Here is a 19923-nt window from a genome sequence, read left to right as displayed (position 1 = left end):
TATATATTTATATAATTATTCTTATAATAGATACATTAACTTGTATAATATTTATATAAGTATTTATATTAAACTTATTAAACTTTTAACTAGTATCAAATGCAACATATCTTTTTTTGTTTTACTTGTTGTATTTAACTTATTAGAGTACAAGATAATCCGACATTCAACGTTCTAATAACAAATTTAATCACTTTTTTAGTCAAAGATTCCTTACACTTTGTGCATCGTTGCATTTTTATCATACATGTATTGTACCAACATTTTTATCATTTAAGGAAATTAACTAAGTAACTGTGATAACTTAGACGAAAAATTGAATTTTTGCACTGCCAAAAGTTCGGGTTAAAACCGTGATAAACACAGGAAAGAAACAACGTATCGCGATAAGGTGAGGTTCAACGCACTAGTTACATATATACGCATACGCTATGTATACTGCTATATATAACACTTTCTCAGCTTTCGCTAGAATTCGCAATTATGCTTGGTAACGTTCGAAACCTCATAACGTGATACCTCAGCAGAATGCAACTTTCATATTCATTTCTTATACCATGTAAGTACACACAACGTGAATTATAACAATAAATATCTATCTTGACAAATAAAATTTATTTCACGAACGTGACATTAATGCACCGCTTTATTAATACTCGAAACCGCGTTAAAAAATAATTTTGTCATCTTTTCAAATTTCTCTAGAAATATAAACACGTGGAAATATATTCACCAAATAACGAATAAGCAAAGTTATCATTAATCTTTATGGAATTTTCGATTCATTCGTTTCGTATTCACCGAAATGTTTCCGAGTTTTAAATGTTCACAGAAAAGTTAGGTTACGCGTGTACGTTTAGACACGAAATGAAACTGTGTGAAATTTAAGCGATTTTGAGACGTAGAGAATATTCGGAGGATCTAGGAAATTTGAAATTTTCCAAATTTTTCGACGCTGTAATATCACTATGATACTTACGCTTCTCTTGTTACTTCCTTATTTCTATGAACGACGTAGACGATTGGTCGCGCTCACTGCGTAAGTAGAAATGTGGCTGGTTGAACGCAGTCTCAACTCTTATAACTGGCTTACCGCCTGCGCGCTAAGGTTCGTTCATTCGAGCCAATGAAAAGCGACGAGGACATCTACAAGCGGCGATCGTACACATGCTACGAGGCTTCAAAGTCCGCTATAACGACAGTGCTTTCGCGTTATCAGCGTTACTGGGACTGTCGTTGAAAATTGGCGATCGGTCGCAATCATAGCAGCTATAGGGACTTTATACCCGCCTTCTTTCATAACTATATCTACATTTCGATGTTTCGAATCGACCTTTATTTTATGGACCACTTAACAAATGACATTTTTATACATATACCTATAGCAAAGACCTATAGGAAGTTACAAAGTATGAAATTTCATTTATAATTATACGACGACAAATAGGTTATTTAAATTATAAATCGGATTTTATGAATGGAACAGATATATAGATGTAATATTAACATAATATTACAAACTTTTTATTTAATTTGACAACGTGATGGAACATTTGGTGTAAGGATTGTAGCAATTTGTAACAAATGGTGTAAGGGTTGTAACAAGTAATGTATTAAAGACAAATTCAATTTTAAGTTCTAATATTTTCAACTGTGCTTTAAATTTTTTGAACTAAATATTTTTTTTATAAGTTCCCTTATTAATTTCTCTAATTGTTCAACTTACGATTACTTGTTGCATTAAATATGATAGGGAAATATATTTTTTCAATAAGTTTTAATGAAATTGATAACTGTCTTGGAATCTTCATTTGTTGTGTAATTACACTGCACAAAATCGTGATTTAACCGGAAAGTGAGTACGATAATATCAATACCTGGATAGAATTGTAATATTCCCCCAGTTCTTAGAACAACCATCATAAAATCATTTTGATACATACTATATCTGTGACTATACTAGAAATAATCTGTAAACATATAAAAAACAAATAATAACAGATTAGAAATAAATGCCAAAAATATACATTTTTTAGAAAAGTAATGATAAAAATGTATAAATTTTGTAACATGATATTCGTTTCTATTTTTTATTGAAGTAGGGACATGAATATACGTATAGGGAGTTCCAAATTTCCTCGTATAAATTTTTTCAGTGTGTTCCATAAATAAAAATTAGATTAAAATCATATTTAATACGAAATCGATAGATGTTTCACGATAAAAATATGAAACTATAATAGAAAGTAAATAAATGTTGCGTTAAAGATAAAATTTAATTTAGTCAAGTTCAATAGCACGTCGATATCAGTAAACCAAAGCTAATTTTTTAAATGCAAACGCGAATGCAATAGTTTAAAATTTTTTTTTGATAAAACATTTATAGATTTTATCATAACATGACATTTTAGTTTCATTTTTAACTATATATAGACTCATTTAGCAAAGTTTACACTGAAAGAGTTGGACACCCTATAAATTGCGTTCGAAAAGGAATGTTTCTATGAATCAGAGAATTTGTGCGCAATAACTACAGGATTCAATACACGCAATAAATTTTAAATACTTTTTAAACGCAATTATTTGAAACGATATTTGGCCTATATTATAATAGCTAATATATTATGTCCATATTTGGCATGATAAATTTAAGGTAAGAAATTTTAATGATTATTTGGAATACTATTTATTACTTAAAATGTTATGTGAAAAACAATGTATTTGGTACGACGAGTTTATAGTAAGAAATTTTAATAGTCATTCGAAATGTTCTTTTATATTTAATTAAGTACTTGCTTCATTCATGATATGATATTTTTGTTCACGTCTTACATAATTCGTTTCACTTTTTCATTCAAATATTAAGTTCTCTGAAATTGTATTGCGAAATTATAAATGGTCACTATTTGATACTGTTCCAGTGTAAACATAGAATTTTATTTTCATAATTAAATGAACATTTACGCTTTTACAAATTTTTCACATTACAGTCAAAAAAGAAAAACAAGAATATAATAAAATATTCTAAATAATTGAGTATATATATATATATATTAGTTATTTGTTAAAAAAAATTATCATCGTTGATTTTAATAATAATATTAGAATTTAGAAACCAATGCGCAAGGTAAATTTTCTATTTCTATCATTTGCAGTATTGCAACTATGTTTATTAGATTTAAATTAGATTTAATAATACTATATTTCATATACTTGGTATTTTATTTAGATGGATCATGTCAAACGAAAAAACAAAAACGGGAAAAAGTAAAAGGAAATGTTTCCAATGTTAACACTCCAGTAAGATTTCACCACGTTCACTTTCTTTTTGCTTTAGTCAGTAGTACTTTAATACGATTGTTTCATGACAGTATAATAGTAAATACACGCTTATATAAAAAATGATTCATCGAGGATCAAAAAGAGGAGTTAATTATTTTAAGTTGTTTATTTCACACTACTTACGTACATATGTATACTCTTATACGTTATCCCACAATTTTCTTCGTATACATGATTTTTAACAGAAGAAATAAAAGAAAGTAGTACATTGTACCGAGTTTATCCTTATATATTTTTATATCTCGTATTGGAGAATCACTATTTCTACTTTAAGATCAATTTATTGCACTATTTCTATTTTAAGATCAATGATTTAAAGATACAGAGATTTATTTCTATGTAATTGAAATACTGTTGAAATATAAATTACGGACATTACTTTTGATATTTTAAATTGGATATAGATTTCAGGAATAAGCATCTGAGCCACGTCTGATGAATGAGTAATATTCTTAGAAAGACAGGAAGTTGAAGTATTACAATAAGGAGGGTATTGTTTCGTAGCAAAGCAACAAAAATAATTGAATAGATACAGGTAACTGTCTGTGTCTTGAACACAAAATAACGAAGAATTCTACTATTTTACAATTTAAAACGTGATATCTTTCTCTTGTTTAAAACATTTGGATTTCAAGTTTTGCCCTTTTTCTCTGGCCTTATCAGCTAGAACAGTTTAATGTATTTGTTACAAAATCTAATTTAGCTAGCTTTGATAACAGAAGCGATAATTAGGTTCAAAATAATATTAATGCTTCAAGAGTATTACTTATCTAAATTTAATTACATTATTTGCAACACGCAATTCTTTATTACTTTTATAACCACAATAACATTTCCCTGAATAATTCAAAAATTCAAATTTATTCGAATAGCTTTACCTTCCTGAACGAAATAAAACGCGAAGAATCGTTTAAAAATTAAAATAGCTACAATTGTATTCAACACCTGGTAAATCGATTCGTAATAACCAAAAGAAATTATCATTCTGTATTGAACATACACAATTTATATGTTATAAACTCGCGATGTTCGGGTATTCGAACGTATGTATACATAATCTACTGTTGAAAGCATCAAATCGTAGATAAGAAGAAAACAAATAAACCCCGTTAATGGTATCATAATGACTATGAAATTATTATAATATTTATTTTTTGCACTTTCTTATCTCTATGTATTACAGTTGCGTACTAAAGATAAAGGTAGTTAAGTGTTCAGTTGAAGAATTGAAAACTTAGAATGACACCGATATACTGTGTCCTCCATAAAAGAAGAATATTAATAGCTTATGCCCGAGTGTGGTAAGTATAATGATTCGAAACTACGTTATTTCGGTGGAGTGGACATTATTTATCTGTGAAATTTCAATCCGGAATTTTCCTGAGAGTTATCAACCTTGAAATAAAAACTATTATGGATGAAACTCACGCAGAATAACTTTTAAGCACGACTTCGTTACTCGATACCATTTACTGGTGGATTGGAAGACATCGACATGTGGTTATTGTGGTTTTGCTGATGACTCTGGACGTGTGTTACTTTGGAAACGCTTGGACGACCAGCTAGAAAAGCTGCAAACTGCTCCTGTAAGATTAAAGCCGACACGTGATGGTCAATCAAAAATTAGCAATGCATATGCTTCTCTCGAGAAACTTGTTTTATCTCTATATTATAAAAATATAGAATAAAATATAAATATATTTCTATATTTTCTTTAAAATAGCCTGTCAAAATATTTCCTTTGCATCTGATTAAAGATTTATAAACCCAAAAGTGCTAGATTCTGAGCAGAATTTGAAATGTTAGAGCAGTAGAGTGATACTTTTATTATACATTTTAATAATATTTTTGCAATGCCTTTTATTTAGTTTTCAAATTATTATCATATTAGTGAAATTTATATTTTAATTATAAAGTAGATTATGTTTTTATTTATATACCATTAAAATATAATTAATTTATATTCCAACATATTTAAATGTGGTTTCGTATATTTAACATATTTGAATTATATTTTAATAATAACGAAATAAATACTAAATTTATTACAGAATTTTATTGCTGAATTTTGTTGTATAATATAAATTGAAAACACTAGTAACAGTATATAGAATAATTGTTGTTTAATTCTAATTTTATTGATTAAACTGTAACGATAAAAATTATAAGAATGAAATAAAACTAGGTTTTACGTACCAACAAGTGATTTGTGGTTGAATTGAGCCTGTGTATAGCCAAACGTATTGAAGATATGTGTTCTCTGGCTGCATCCTTTTTACCAATAACTGGCATCACCTTGGGAAAAAGAAACGCGAAACAAAATAGAAGTAATTAAATTAAATACGTGAATATTGTACGAATATGTATAAATGTTATGCAAGTGATCTAAGCAAAGAATCCAAAAGAAATCAATTTTTCTCTTATATTACATCCCATGCAATAACATAAAACTATTTTTGTGAATTGCTGAAAAAATTGAACTATTAACTCTTTGACTGTCACGCCGAAATCACATGTTTCGCAGAGGACGCCACGGGAATATTTTTATTATTCGAAGCATATAATGGCAATATAATAATAAATTGGTGATATAAGACAATATTCTTACCCAGTGGAGCGTTTATCTTATTGGCAGTCACGAGTGACACCGGTGGCGCCTTGCTAACGGTTGACAGTCGACTAACTGTCAATTTTCACTCAATTTATACAATTGTAAGTAGTTCAAACGCTCCGGTCATCAATGTCCACCATGGTGACAGAGGAGAAATCGTGACCGGTCATATATGACCAACGTGGCAGTCAAAATGATAAATGAAATTTGTAATTGCGTCTAAATTAATTTTTCAAATTTATCTAAATGCAAAACTTTTAATATGCCAAAACGAAATATGTATAACATAGAGCACTCGCATAATCGCTATATATGTAATACGGATGCGTGCATATAATTATATAATATATACGTATACATGCGTATATGTGTATTGTACATTATATATTTGTCTAAGTTTATTAAATATATATTGCAAGATCTATATATTCTATATAATTTATAAATATTGTATAATCTATGTAATAAACACATAACTTTTAATATGCCAAAACGAAACATGTATAACATAAATCACTCGCATAATCGCTATATATGTAATACGTATACGTATATATAATTATATGATACACACATATATATACGTATTGTATATTATATATATTATAATGTAAAATGTAATTATATTGATATAATTATACGTATTATATATGTGTATAATATTGTCTTGTAAGTATAATAAATGTATATTGCATGACGTATATATTCTATATGATTTATAAATATTGTATAATTTATATGATAAACACATAACTTTTAATATACCAAAACGAAACATGTATAACATAGACCACTCGCATAATCGCTATATATGTAATACCTATGCGTGCATATAATTATATGATATATACATATATATGCGTATATGCGTATTGTACATTATATATATTGTAATGTACAATATAATTATTAAATATTAATTGTAATGTACAATATATTTATATAGTTATAATTATACATATTATATATACGTATAATGTTGTCTAAGTATAATAAATAAATATTGCATGATCTATATATTTTATATGATTTATAAATATTGTATAATCTATGTAATAAATGCATAAAAGAAAGTTCGGGATTTAATGGTATTTACTTTCAACGTAGCATCTGCAACAACGAGCAATTGGTGCGAAATTCTAGTGAGGATCCTGCCAAGATTGCGAGGAGTCCTAGCTGCTAATGCCGCTGTCCCATTCACCAGATGAACGATACGACGCGCGGATTCGCGTGTTAAGAGGACCAATAACTGTTCCAGAGTAGCTGGCCGGGCTTGATTTTCTGGTTCAGGTAAACTTAACGTTTTCCAAAGCTCTTTAGCCTTTTGAAGCGCTAATTTTGGATCTGTCGCTAACTACAACACGTCAATTTCATCATTGCACGAGAGAAATACAACGAGTGCTTTGAAAATAGTCTGACATGTGAGAATACGTGTTTCAGTGCGTATGTGTGATTCTCTTTGTTTAAGGTAAAAGTGTGGAAGGTGCGTGAACGGAGATGGTTCAGGTTTATGGTTGGCAGTTGAATATAATGGGGTGAAGTCTGTAGAACCCAAGAAAGGTACGTTTCCCCCTTAACAAACCAAGCAATTCCGTTTAATATTTGACAGGTGCGACATCAGCTGAGTCTGAACCATGAGGTAAAAAGGGGCTACAAAATGGGAGAGGCAGTTAGTATACAAGTGTTACTGATTGTGAGTAACAGATCATTTTTAGGAAGAGAGTAATATGTTGTGAATGTGAAATTTTATGTATATATATATATATTTTATTTCAATGTAAAAATATTATATATTGTAATGATATATATATTAAAATTATTACAATAATGTAATGCAATACAAGAATAATAACAACATAATAATATAATAATATATATTAATATCGATATTATTATATTATTATATTGTAATTGTTATTATAATATTTTATTACTTCATATATTACTTTATAATCGTTTATTGTTATTATATTAATGTAAATATAATAATAGACGATTAATACAATGCAATACAAGAATAATAGCAATATAATAATATAATAATATATATTAATATCTATATTATTATATTATTATATTGTAATTGTTATTATAATATTTTATTACTTCATATATTACTTTATAATCGTCTATTGTTATTATATTAATGTAAATATAATAATAGACGATTATAAATTAATCTTACACTAACAATAATGATATTATATTATTTCACTATTAATAATAAAATATTACACTAATAATAATACATTATTTTTCATATTATTTACCATTTCCTATACTACAAATCTGTAACTCATGCCAATATTCAGCAGTGACATAATAAATATAAGAAGTGAGACTTCAAATACCAGAAGTAGAACTCAAAGTATTTACAAACAAATAATTTAACTTGTGAGTATAGTAACTTTGTTAAATTTAAATTTTTATTACCATTCCTTTTTTAATACTCACTTAACATTTCCTCTTCTATGTTTTTGTTCAATTTTTATTTTTTATATCGACAACTATGTTAATCGAAAGAGAGCTTACTTACCAACTCTACAACATACAAAAGCACATGAATGCATTCCGTTCCTTGTTCCTTAAGAGCTCGAGCTTCTGCTAACGTCCGACGCGTTAGTCTCTTTTGTAACTTCCTAGATAGCCTGGCTCCGTGTTTGATCGTTCGTGTGGTTTTACTTACCAATTCGGGAGGGTTAGCATCTGAAAAATAATTTTAATTGGCGATAAGATCTTGTCGTTATATGGCATTCGCATTTGCAATTTTTCTGCATAATTCTTTCGGTGAGTACATGCTATTTCACACTTCAAAATAGATTTTATTTTACTATTTTTCATTATCACTTTAAGATTTCCCAAATATTTATAGCAATACTGAAAAATAATTTTAATTGGCGATAAGATCTTGTCGTTATGTGGCATTCGCATCTGCAATTTTTGTGCATAATTCTTTCGGTGAGTACATGCTATTTCACACTTCAAAATAGATTTTATTTTACTATTGTCTTCATTTCGTTATCCCCTTAAGATATCCCAAATATCTATAGCAATACAAGTTAATTTCTCTTTTTCTTTCTTATACGATTATATAATAATTTCTTATTATTCAATTAAATTATGCAACAATTTTGCATAAAATATGAGAAGAGTGTAAGACAAGAAATATTTTAAAAGTTCTCTATCAAACAGTAAATTAGAGTAATGTATCTAAGTAAAAACAAATTCAGTATGATCATTTTAGACCACAGTTTGAGAGAAGTAAATCATTTTCTTGTAGAAATCGTAGAACTATGTACTTATTACAGATAATAAAAATTATTTATCTCTGTTAGTGTTATCTGAAGAAATTGAACTTAACCTGATATATAATAGATTCGTAATTTGTAAGAAAAGCATTGTATCAATTTATTATTAAATAACAATTCGTAAATTAAAAAGAGAGTCATGCTAAATGATAAAAAAAGTATAATATAATATAGTAATATATAGTATGATATAATAAAAAGTAAAACATAATATAGTAAGTTTTACTATAATATTACTATATTACTTGTAATAACTAAAAAGAAATATAACTAATAGAAATATATTATAGTTCTTCGATATTTGTTTAAAATTATATTAACCCATTTGCATCCAAGCGCGGAATATTCCGCGAGCTACGACTGTCGCCTATCACCGAGCGCGGAATAATCCGCAAGCTGACTTTTTCCATTACCAGTTGCTGAATATTCTTCATATGCCACAGATCACGTTTGATCCCTTTTGCGAGCATCTCATCTACATCGGTTCATTATATTCTTAACAAGTTTTACTTTTGTTGCGGAAATCCTTTTAACTGTCATTATGAGTAGGTGCTGATACGCGCGCGGTGATACAGGCTAGTCGTCAGTTGAACATCGCTGATAACTGAACACGGCACCTTAAGTAGAGCCATGATGCAAATGGGTTGACACGTTAAGTGCCACGGTCCCCAGGGACCGGCGCTAGACCGTCCGTTCGGGCCCGGCCGATCCTCAGGGACCGGCCCAGACTAGGACCAAAGATGCTAACTTTTGGTATTAAATTTTTCGCCATCTTTGGACCTAACGTTTAGGAATTCCTGTTATAACACTTGGTACAGTATCTCCGAATTTTATGAACACTTCGCCCGCCGCCAATGGCCCACTTGACGGCCGAATCTGGGCCTGAATGAAATAGCAAGCAAAACGGGCACTTAACGTGTTAACAATATTCGTTGACATTTACCAAATATTTTAAAAATAATTTATAACGTATAAAGAAAATTCGAAAAAATATTTTTATCGGTACTAAAAGATTTAATATAATCTGAAAATGAATTTGATACTAATTAGATTCGACTATATCGTTATCTACAACTGCCAAAGGTCATTGCTCTACGTTTGTTTCAGAATTTCTATGACGCGATTCCAATTAACCCTTTGCGTTCTTAGGTGGCCGTTTGATAAAATTTCGAAGCTCGATATTCATAAACATGTCAAATTTGAAATAATGTAACGGTATGTGAGGTATCGAAATGAAATAATTCTACGTGTTAATTATCATACGATTTCTTATTCCTGCTCAGAAAAATATCGTCAGCTTTGTACTGTAACTTAACTTTCAGAAAATCTTTGAACTCCTATCCTTCTTTGGCCAAAAAATCGTCGAGTGCAAAGGATTAATACTGTCGATTAATACTGACGAATAATTTACCATCGGTTTTGTCGGTGGGATCGGCAGGTAAGTAACGATCAACATATTTATCCGCGACAGTTAGAGCGTTGTCTAATCTCTCTGCTGCAGCGTTTGCAGCTTGGCTCCCTATCAGCTTCACGCTTCCGGCACGCATCAGAACAGGCCTAACGATTTTGTTGTTCACGTATTCTCGTGCATTGCAGTACATCTTAATCAGACAAAAAATAAATCAAACACACTTGAAACTCTGAATCTGAATTATCACTTTTCTCGTGGACGAGCATGAACTTACGATATGAGGAGGAAGGTGCACGGCTGGTACTCTTTGTTCAACGATATCGATACCTTTACAGAGCAACTGATCGATGGTCGTGATAGGCCCATTTAATGCATAAATCGCAGGTTTCGCTGATGCTGTTGCAATCGCGAATGACTGTTCAGCGGTACACAAACTCCAACTCATCAATGAATTCGAACGCTGAAATTCAGACTTTTATACTACACTTTTGATTCTTTAATGGTAGATCGTTGGTGAGAAATTTAACGATTTCTAAAACGGATCTAGACACGATAAACTATTAATGTTGTGACTGATATTTAAGGATGTGTTTGATGTTATTCGAAATAATCTCAAGCTGAACCTGTAACTGTAAAATAATGAAATAATCATTTTGAAACGATTACAGGAATATAGTAATAAGAAAATTAATCGGATTTGGTGAAATATTATTTCCAAAAATATTTGTAGGTATATATGTGCATCAAATATATTTATGTGTAAATATTATTTTATTATTATAAAATATTATCCAATATTTCGTAATATTTTATAATATTTTGTCAAAATATTATTTAGTTCCAAATAATACAGTAATATGAACATTAAAGGTGTATTTTAAGCATGTAGTATACACACATTATGTACATATTACGTATTCAAATATATCAAAATTAATTATAAAATAAAATAATATTAGGTACAAGTAATGTAAATGTAAACAATGTAATGTGAATAAAAGTAAATAAAAATTTACTTTTAATTAAAATAAATATAAATTATTATTTTATGTGTAATTTACATTATTTATAATTGAAATAAATTAAAATAAATATAAAATAAATTAATAATTAATTCGAATAATTTTTAAATCTATTCCTCGATATTGTTCTATGAAAATCTGTTAGAGATTAAATTAAGATAAGAAAATCTGGATACAAAATAATACTAAAATACTAACATAATAATAGTACTAATCAACAAATGGGAACAAAAAATCCGCCAAAGATAAATATTATAATATTGGCTTTGAAGTTTAGAATAAAAGGGAACATTTGAGTAGTAAGAATAACATTTTCTCTTTTTGTTACATACTTTCACGTGCTCATTCAGAAAACGTACTTTACTCGCGCTATTCTGCTGCTGAATGGGATGTGCCATGTAAAGGTTTACCCCATCATTGCAAACCTGGTGCGCTTTCACGGCAGGTGAAACTAATAGGTGAAAGATGAGGGAAAGCGACGAGATGCGTGAAATTGTTATTGAAACACTTTGCTTACCTTTAACTTATCGTACACATTACCAGCAATATGTATACTATTCTCTACTATAGGGAGATTGGAGATTCTGACGACTGATTCGAAACGCGGCAGATCAGAATGTCTCCTTTTCACACTTGTTCGCGCCATTTGCGAGACGATTGCTGTAATTAAATACGAAATTATTATTTGCATATCTCATAGCCAGTATTTATGTTCATATTACGTTAGCATAAGTCAAAATCGTATTATTTTTCGAAACAATATTATTCCTTCAATTTTTCTTTTCATCCTTTTATTTAATTTCTAAGTATTGCTTTGGTATTACTTTAGTATTATTTCTTTGTTGAAAATATAATATTTTCCTTGTACATGCTATTTTTATGGAAATAATATTTATTATAAAAGGAAAATAATAATATATCTAAATGGAAAGTAAATTATATCTTTAAACGAAAAAAGGAAATTACTAAATACGAACTTTAAAACGATGTTTCGTACTAATGACTGTTTAAAAATTAATATTACTGACTTTAAAATTATTTGAAAGACTGTTACATCTTATTTATGATAAGTGGTTTTCTTTTTTCAAGTACAAATATTAATTTTACAATTATGTAGTAAAAAATGCAGTTATAACTATATATTGTGAAAAATTTAAGTTTTCAAAATCATTAACAAGTTAAAAAATATATATACAGATGGATATTACATTTGTTCTGCTTGTGTATATAATATATATTCTACGTAACATTTATTAATTATACATATGAAACATACAGATCGAAATATATCTTTTAAATTCGAAATGTAAATTTCCACAAATCTTTTTGTACATAATTATACTGTTAAAACATGGTAATTATAAGAATGTACTATTTCCATTCGATAAATAATATTTAACATTTAATTCGTCAGAAACTGATTACTATGTAACATTATTATGATTATTAAAATACGAAAATACATATTTTTTCTTTTTCATACAGAATAATGTGAAGTAATTGAAAATTTGTGAGAATAGTATTATTAGTGATATATTATTAATAAATCGCAGATGTTTATATATCTGAAATATGTGAAAATGTTTAAATAATGTAATTGAAATTGAAATGACCGTCAATAATGATTTAGAATGAATTTAAATTTCACATATTATAATAAATATGTTCCTTTATTATTGTTTAGAGATTATAATTATAATTATAATTTGATTCGGTTTATTTAGTAATAAACTGTACCTCTTAAAGAGTATTGATTTATTATTAATCTTAAATCAGTTAAAATCAATTTATAATTCAACATATATGTAATATTATGCTTTAATGTCATTGTTTAACTGACATTGATTTTTCAGCAATATTACCACTAAAAAATTTCATATATTCGTAACATGGTATCAAAAATAGAAGTTTTATACAGAATATTTTTCAAAAATTCTTAATCACAAATAGTTATTAAATTTTGTCTATTTCGATGTCAAAAATTACTTGATAATGTATACAATATCTGTCATATCTATTTTTACTATTATTGTTAGTAAATTTGTTCGAAGGTTCAACAAACAACTAGTATCAAATTTTACGAGATAAACATGGCGAACGTATGGCACATACGTTTTCATAAAAATGTATATATTATAAAATATATATATATATAATAAAAAATATACAAAATGAAGGTTCCATTTTATGATCAATTTCCTAAAAAAATATACATTTCTATGAGCATCTGCAATTTAATTAATACACACATAGTATTAAATTGGCAATCATACTGGAACATTCCACAATTCTATCATACGTAAATTTTATAATGATTACATTTTCATCTTCGTCTATTAAATCTTCACACCCTAACAAGATCCTTATCCTACGTGAATCATCTTGCAATGAAAAAGCCAAATATTCTTTTTATTATTTATTATACACACCCGATAAGATTTAACAAAGATACAAATTAAAGTAGCAACACGAAACGATTTTGTATGATACAGCCAAATAGATTATATCTATCAAGCTTAATATACATAGTATTAAATATAACGCTATGAAAAATATTCCTACAGCTTGTCCGGCAAATTTTAAGATACACGATATAAACACTGCTGTATAGTAATCAAGAGAAACCAATTGTAGCAATTGATAAGAAAGGTCATATTATAATGTACCTCGTGGTTAATGTCGAGGTTGCACTCTTTTCAAGAATTTCAACAATTCAAGTTTATCCACAGGTCTCCCTAACTCGTCTCTCTAACCTACCCACACACACACATACACACATTCGTAAGGAATAAATCTCAAAGAACAAATAGCACAAACCTTTTCATTCCTAGATCTCAAAATTCTAATCCCACATTACCAGAATAATAATTTAAAATAATTTATTCCCAGCTTCCTATGATTGCATGTATCACAACTCGCATTAAACATGGGTCGATACCCCTATTCTTATCACTTCTATCAAAACAACAACTAACTTCGTCAACGAAGTATCCTGATCTAAATAGCATTTATAATAACATTTACTTATCCGTATTTTTAAATTTTCTCCTTTATCACCAAGAAGCGAGTTCACGGGAATCATAAACTTGATAACAAGGAGACACGAGAAAAATCCGAGAGTTTGAGGATTAGTCGGATGAAATATTCCAGGTTGCCGTATCACGTACAAGTATAACACGAGATATCGAGAATAATCAAATTGTATACAAGAGAGATCGCAAGCTGCAGGATTTATCGTCTCGAGGAAACAAGATGAAACACCTCAAATATTTACCAAAGTTGTAGTATCTATATATATGCGCATAATATTGGAAATACAACGAGACCAAAGGGACGATGAAGTTAGATATGAATCGATAGTCGATGATTCACGGATATCGGAGCCAGTCGATACTAGATCGCGTTGATTCTTACCTTAGGCTATGGAGAACCAAGTGGGCCGATGGAGAAGCGAGGATTCGATCTCGGTGTAATTATATAACGAAACTCGGCAGGTTTGAAAGGCAGATGGAATGGCTAAGTCTGTGTTTCGCCAAAGAACACGCCACTGACTGCGAACATCGCAGCCTGCGAAATGGTATCTCATCGGCTTGACCTATGACACGTCGATTATACAGCCGCGGCATCCATGATGCCTTACCAGTGACTCTTTCCTCGGCGTTTGTTTTACACTTGTAATCCAATAATACACGACGAAACACCACTTTAAATGAAAGATCACGTAGGCATCGAGTCGATCGTGGATCGTTTGATCATCAGCTTTCACTGTAATTCGTAATTCGATCTAATGTGTCACGTGTATAGACAAATTCGAGGTTACGTTTACCGCAGAACTTCGTTTTCAATGTAATATTCGTATATGTAGATTTAATGCAGACGAATAGCAGGATAGGATATATAATGGAACGTATGGAATGTTAGGCAATTTGGTGGTGCTAGGGTCATCTCGATGTTAGGCGATTTTAAAGGTCCTGATGTTCGCTGATGTTAATATTTAGGTACATGAATATTATTATATAATGTAATTTTATTTTATATTTATACTATATTTAAATTACATTTCGTATATATTGTATATATAGTATATTATTTTAAAATAGTATATTATAAAAGATTTTCTAATACTGATAAATTATTATAATGTATAAACATATACTAATAAATTATTTTCAAGGTCTATGGAAATTGGCAATGGTACTAAGAAATAAAATTGAATTAAAAAATAAAATATTGTATATTATTTTAAAATAGTATATTATAAACGATTCTATAACCTTGAATAGATGAAGTAAATATTTCCCATAGAAAGTTGTACCACAATGATAAAATATTTTCAAGGTTTATGGAAATTGGCAATGGTACTAAGAAATAAAATTATTTACTAAAATTCGCCTAGAAAAATTAAAATACAATCATAATTATAATCTTTAAATTGTCATTATTTCATTATTCATTATTGTCCAAATATTTATTACAAATAATATCCATTATTTGTCCAAAGAAATTGTTATACATGGTATACCTGAAAACATACTAACTGGAGAAATGTAAGAAATAAAAGAAGTTTCGAATGGGAATTTTTGTTTTAGATTAACACGTGTTAATTATTAATTTTATTAACTGTAAACCTTAACTGTTATACAATTAGCATATGCTATCCTAAATCAGAAATTGTTATTAATTATCGTTAACAATAATTAAGTTGTTATTAATAACGTCATCAGCAAAAATAAGGCGAACATAGTATGAAATGATAAATAAAAAATGCAGCAATAATTACAGAAATTATCGAATATGATTCTCAAAAATTTGTAATAACATTTTAAATAACTTCTACATGAAATTATGCATAGCATTATTTCTGCTTCCGGTAATTTTGCATTTGGAAAGGCATAATCTCAGATTTAACACATTATACGCCAACTCCACGATATTATATGACTTCACCATTATCACGTGTATTTTCAGGTATCCTAAAATTTTCCCAGAATTTTAGTGACAATTGTAATAAAACACATACTTCATTATAAACATAATACTTTATATTACTATTCCTTTTTGTCTAATATTAATTTTAACCCTTTGCACTCGACGATTTTTTGGCTAGAGAAGAGTAAAAAATCAACGTTCTCTATTAAAAAACTGAGGATACTTTTTTGAGCAGTAAATAAAGAATTGTATAATAATTGAATTGTAGAATTATTTGATTTCGATACCTTGCACACTGTTACATTAAATTAAATTTGATATATTAATTAATATCGATCTTCTAAATTTTATGAAATGGTGACTGAGGGTCATCTCTCGAGTGCAAAGGGTTAATATTCGATGAAGCTATTAATCCTTTGCACTCGCGATCTTTTCGTTACAGAAAAATAGTAATTCGAAAACTTTCTGTCATAAAGTCGACGATATTTTTAAAACGGTAAATAAGAAATCATACGCAAATTAATATGTAGAATTATTTTATTTCGACATTCCACACATCGTTGGTTCATTTTAAATTTGATATATTAATCCTTTGCACTCGACGATTTTTTGGCTAGAGAAGAGTAGAAATTCAAAGACTCTACTAAGAAACTGACGATGCTTTTTTAAGCAGTAAATAAAGAATTATATAATAACAGAATTGTAGAATAATTTGATTTCGATACCTCGCACACAGTTACATTACATTAAATTTGATATATTAATTAATATCGATCTTCCAAATTTTATAAAATGGTGACTGAAGCTCACCTCTCGAGTGCAGAGGGCTAATTTTGTCATTCAGCGACATAGTAAGTACATTTCCTCAACACCAAACCTGCCACAATTGATCAAATAACCGTCAAATGAAAAGACAATAAAAGAAAAATTAAAGAAAAATCGGAATAAAAGAAGATATTGAAAAATTCATTATACTTCTATTAGAAGGAAAATCGTGAAATTAAGTCAATAAAACGATAACGTCGAATGCGGAATTTTTAATCGAAAGCTTTAAAACGATCATTAAAACGATGATAAGTTTAATGTTAAAATACCGTCATACTATTTTATGAAAATGTACCAATATTTTCTTTCGAATATTCGGTCCTCGCAACATCTGAAATCTAGCCAGCGTGCATCGCGTTATGTCTTATGGCCAAAGAAGAAAGTAGTTGCGACATGATAGTAGTCGTTGAGAGCCTACTTGTAGTAATAGCTACAGAAAATTTATAGTGGAAAAGGAGACTACGCGGAAAACTTGAAATTATCGCCCGCAGACGTTCTTAATTGCTATACAAAGTCCATCGCATCAAACGTTCATTCGCGTGTATGGTATTGTATGGTAATCAGCTGTTTGTATGAACAAAAATACGTCTCATTTCTTTTATTTCACACGTATTTTGAAGAAAATCTGTGACTGTTCTGTGTAACACGGAAATTTTTATTGAGTCCATTACGATGTCAGATTTGAACGTACGCAATAAGAAAATTGAATTGCAATTTTGGTAATCACGTATATCTGCGTTAACTTTAGCAAGAAGATCTGTGTAACATAATGCAAATGCGATGAGAAAATGTTCCAGAATTATTTGCCATTAATTTTTTGTATGTATTCTTACAAGATTATACTGTATCATTTAACATTATGCAATTTTGCTGTTTTTTGAAGTCTCATTTGCAGATTATTACGTCTATCTGGTAGAAATAGTGTTCAAATAGCGATATTAAGGTGTAAAAAATTGTATAGTGCATTTGTAGATAACCTTTGTATAATACAGTATTTATTGGAAATTATTTACACAAAGATGTTTGTGAAACTTTGTGATTTAGATTATATAGTTGGTTTAAGGATAGCATGAATTTTGTGTGATGTAAATTACAAGTCAAACTGACATTTTGTATTATAGAATAGTACATATGAAATATATACAGGTAACCCTCCTATAACACGGTAGATAGGTTCCCAGAAAATGCCGTGTTGTGTGAAACCGTGTTGTACGAGACCCAGAGCCAATACAAAAAGTTGGGTTACGTTCCGAAAATTTACTAAAAACAAATTTTTTTTTTAATTCTACATAAACAATTTAATTTTTATTAAAAATATAAATGTATGTACAATACAAAACAAAACGAAAAAGAACAAAAATATTATTTTAATTTAATGCCACTTTAATTTAATAAATTTCTTCGTCGTCACTGCTTATGTAGAAGTACAGTGTAGTGCAAAGGTTATTGCAATTTTCTTATTGTGTTAGAGCGAAACTGTGTTATAGGATGCCGTGTTGTAGGAGGGCTACCTGTACTATTAATTTTTTCATTTACTTGTGGAGTTATCAGGTAAATATTAATTGAGTGGATAATATAAATATAGTATAAATATGATGTAAATATAATATAGATATATATATAAATAAAACATAGATATGATACGAATATAAATATAAATAAAAATGTAATGTAAATATAATATGAATATAAATGTAAGTTAAATATCATTTTGAAGAAACATAATTAGGGGATATAATACTTCAACAAGTCAACAAAGTAATAAAATAAAAATTCACAGAAACAGTCCTTAATTCTTCTTTTCGCTTCTTTATAAAGAAACAGTCGGAAATTATATTCATTATTTAATTACTTAAATCAATTTCATCTTCAAATGAATAAAATTGAATTACAGAATTGTACATCATTTTATTCCAGCATCTTAATTTCGATAGTTTGAAAAATCTGACAATTCCAATATTATTGAATCTTGAAATTAATAATTTTCAATTAACGATTATTACATTATAGATATCAATTTATTATATCAATAACTCGATATGTTTATTTATTAGACTCATTAAATTGATATTAATTAGGATGAAATAAAGTAAAACATTTAAATACAGCTACTTAATAAATCAATTTGTTTATAACAAAAATTGTAATAATAATGAAACTTGTGAACGAATATAAATTATATATAATATTTATATTTGTTTTATTATTATTACGTTTCATTAACGTTTTACCTATTATTAAGTCTTACAATTATTATAATAATATTATATAATATTATATATATAGGTTAATGTGACATTAGTGTAAATTCATATTTGAAAAATTCAACTTTAAATTAATAAAATTGAATTACAGAATTGTACATCATTTTATTCTAGCATTTTAATTTCGATAGTTTGAAAAATCTGACAATTCCAATATTCCTGAATCTTGAAATTAATAATTATTTTCGATTAACGATTATTACATTATAGA

The 19923-nt window shown here is 28.4% G+C and overlaps 2 protein-coding genes across 4 annotated transcripts in view; both read right to left on the bottom strand.

Annotated features, from left to right (window-relative positions):
* The window catches only part of LOC108550094 (lipid storage droplets surface-binding protein 2), a 6003-nt gene extending 5016 nt beyond the window's left edge, over positions 1–987 (bottom strand). The window contains exon 1 of the mRNA XM_017903729.1: positions 980–987. The gene's annotated coding sequence lies outside the window, so the exon portion shown is untranslated. The remainder of the gene's footprint in view (positions 1–979) is intronic.
* A 3466-nt stretch (positions 988–4453) lies between these two features.
* LOC108550093 (lipid storage droplet-1) lies at positions 4454–15253 on the bottom strand. 3 transcript variants are annotated; one of them, XM_017903727.1, is made up of 9 exons: positions 15109–15253; positions 12212–12354; positions 10947–11132; positions 10673–10862; positions 8490–8659; positions 7050–7307; positions 5539–5637; positions 4771–4926; positions 4454–4696 (listed from the first exon to the last, which is right to left on the bottom strand). In XM_017903727.1, exons 2-8 carry the CDS (start codon positions 12338–12340, stop codon positions 4798–4800), a joined length of 1161 nt encoding a protein of 386 aa, XP_017759216.1. In that variant the 5' UTR covers positions 12341–12354; positions 15109–15253; the 3' UTR covers positions 4454–4696; positions 4771–4797. The 3 variants fall into 3 exon arrangements, with proteins under 3 accessions (XP_017759216.1, XP_017759214.1, XP_017759215.1); XM_017903725.1 differs by having other exon boundaries at positions 4454–4926; XM_017903726.1 differs by lacking the exon at positions 15109–15253 and adding an exon at positions 14512–14579 and having other exon boundaries at positions 4454–4926.
* Positions 15254–19923: the final 4670 nt, after the last annotated feature.

Source organism: Eufriesea mexicana, unplaced genomic scaffold, assembly GCF_001483705.2.
Source record: "Eufriesea mexicana isolate 0111107269 unplaced genomic scaffold, ASM148370v2 scaffold2467, whole genome shotgun sequence".
NCBI lineage: Eukaryota > Metazoa > Arthropoda > Insecta > Hymenoptera > Apidae > Eufriesea > Eufriesea mexicana.
The sequence above is the reverse complement of the archived record's forward strand: the minus strand, read 5'-3'. Positions and strand labels throughout refer to the sequence as shown.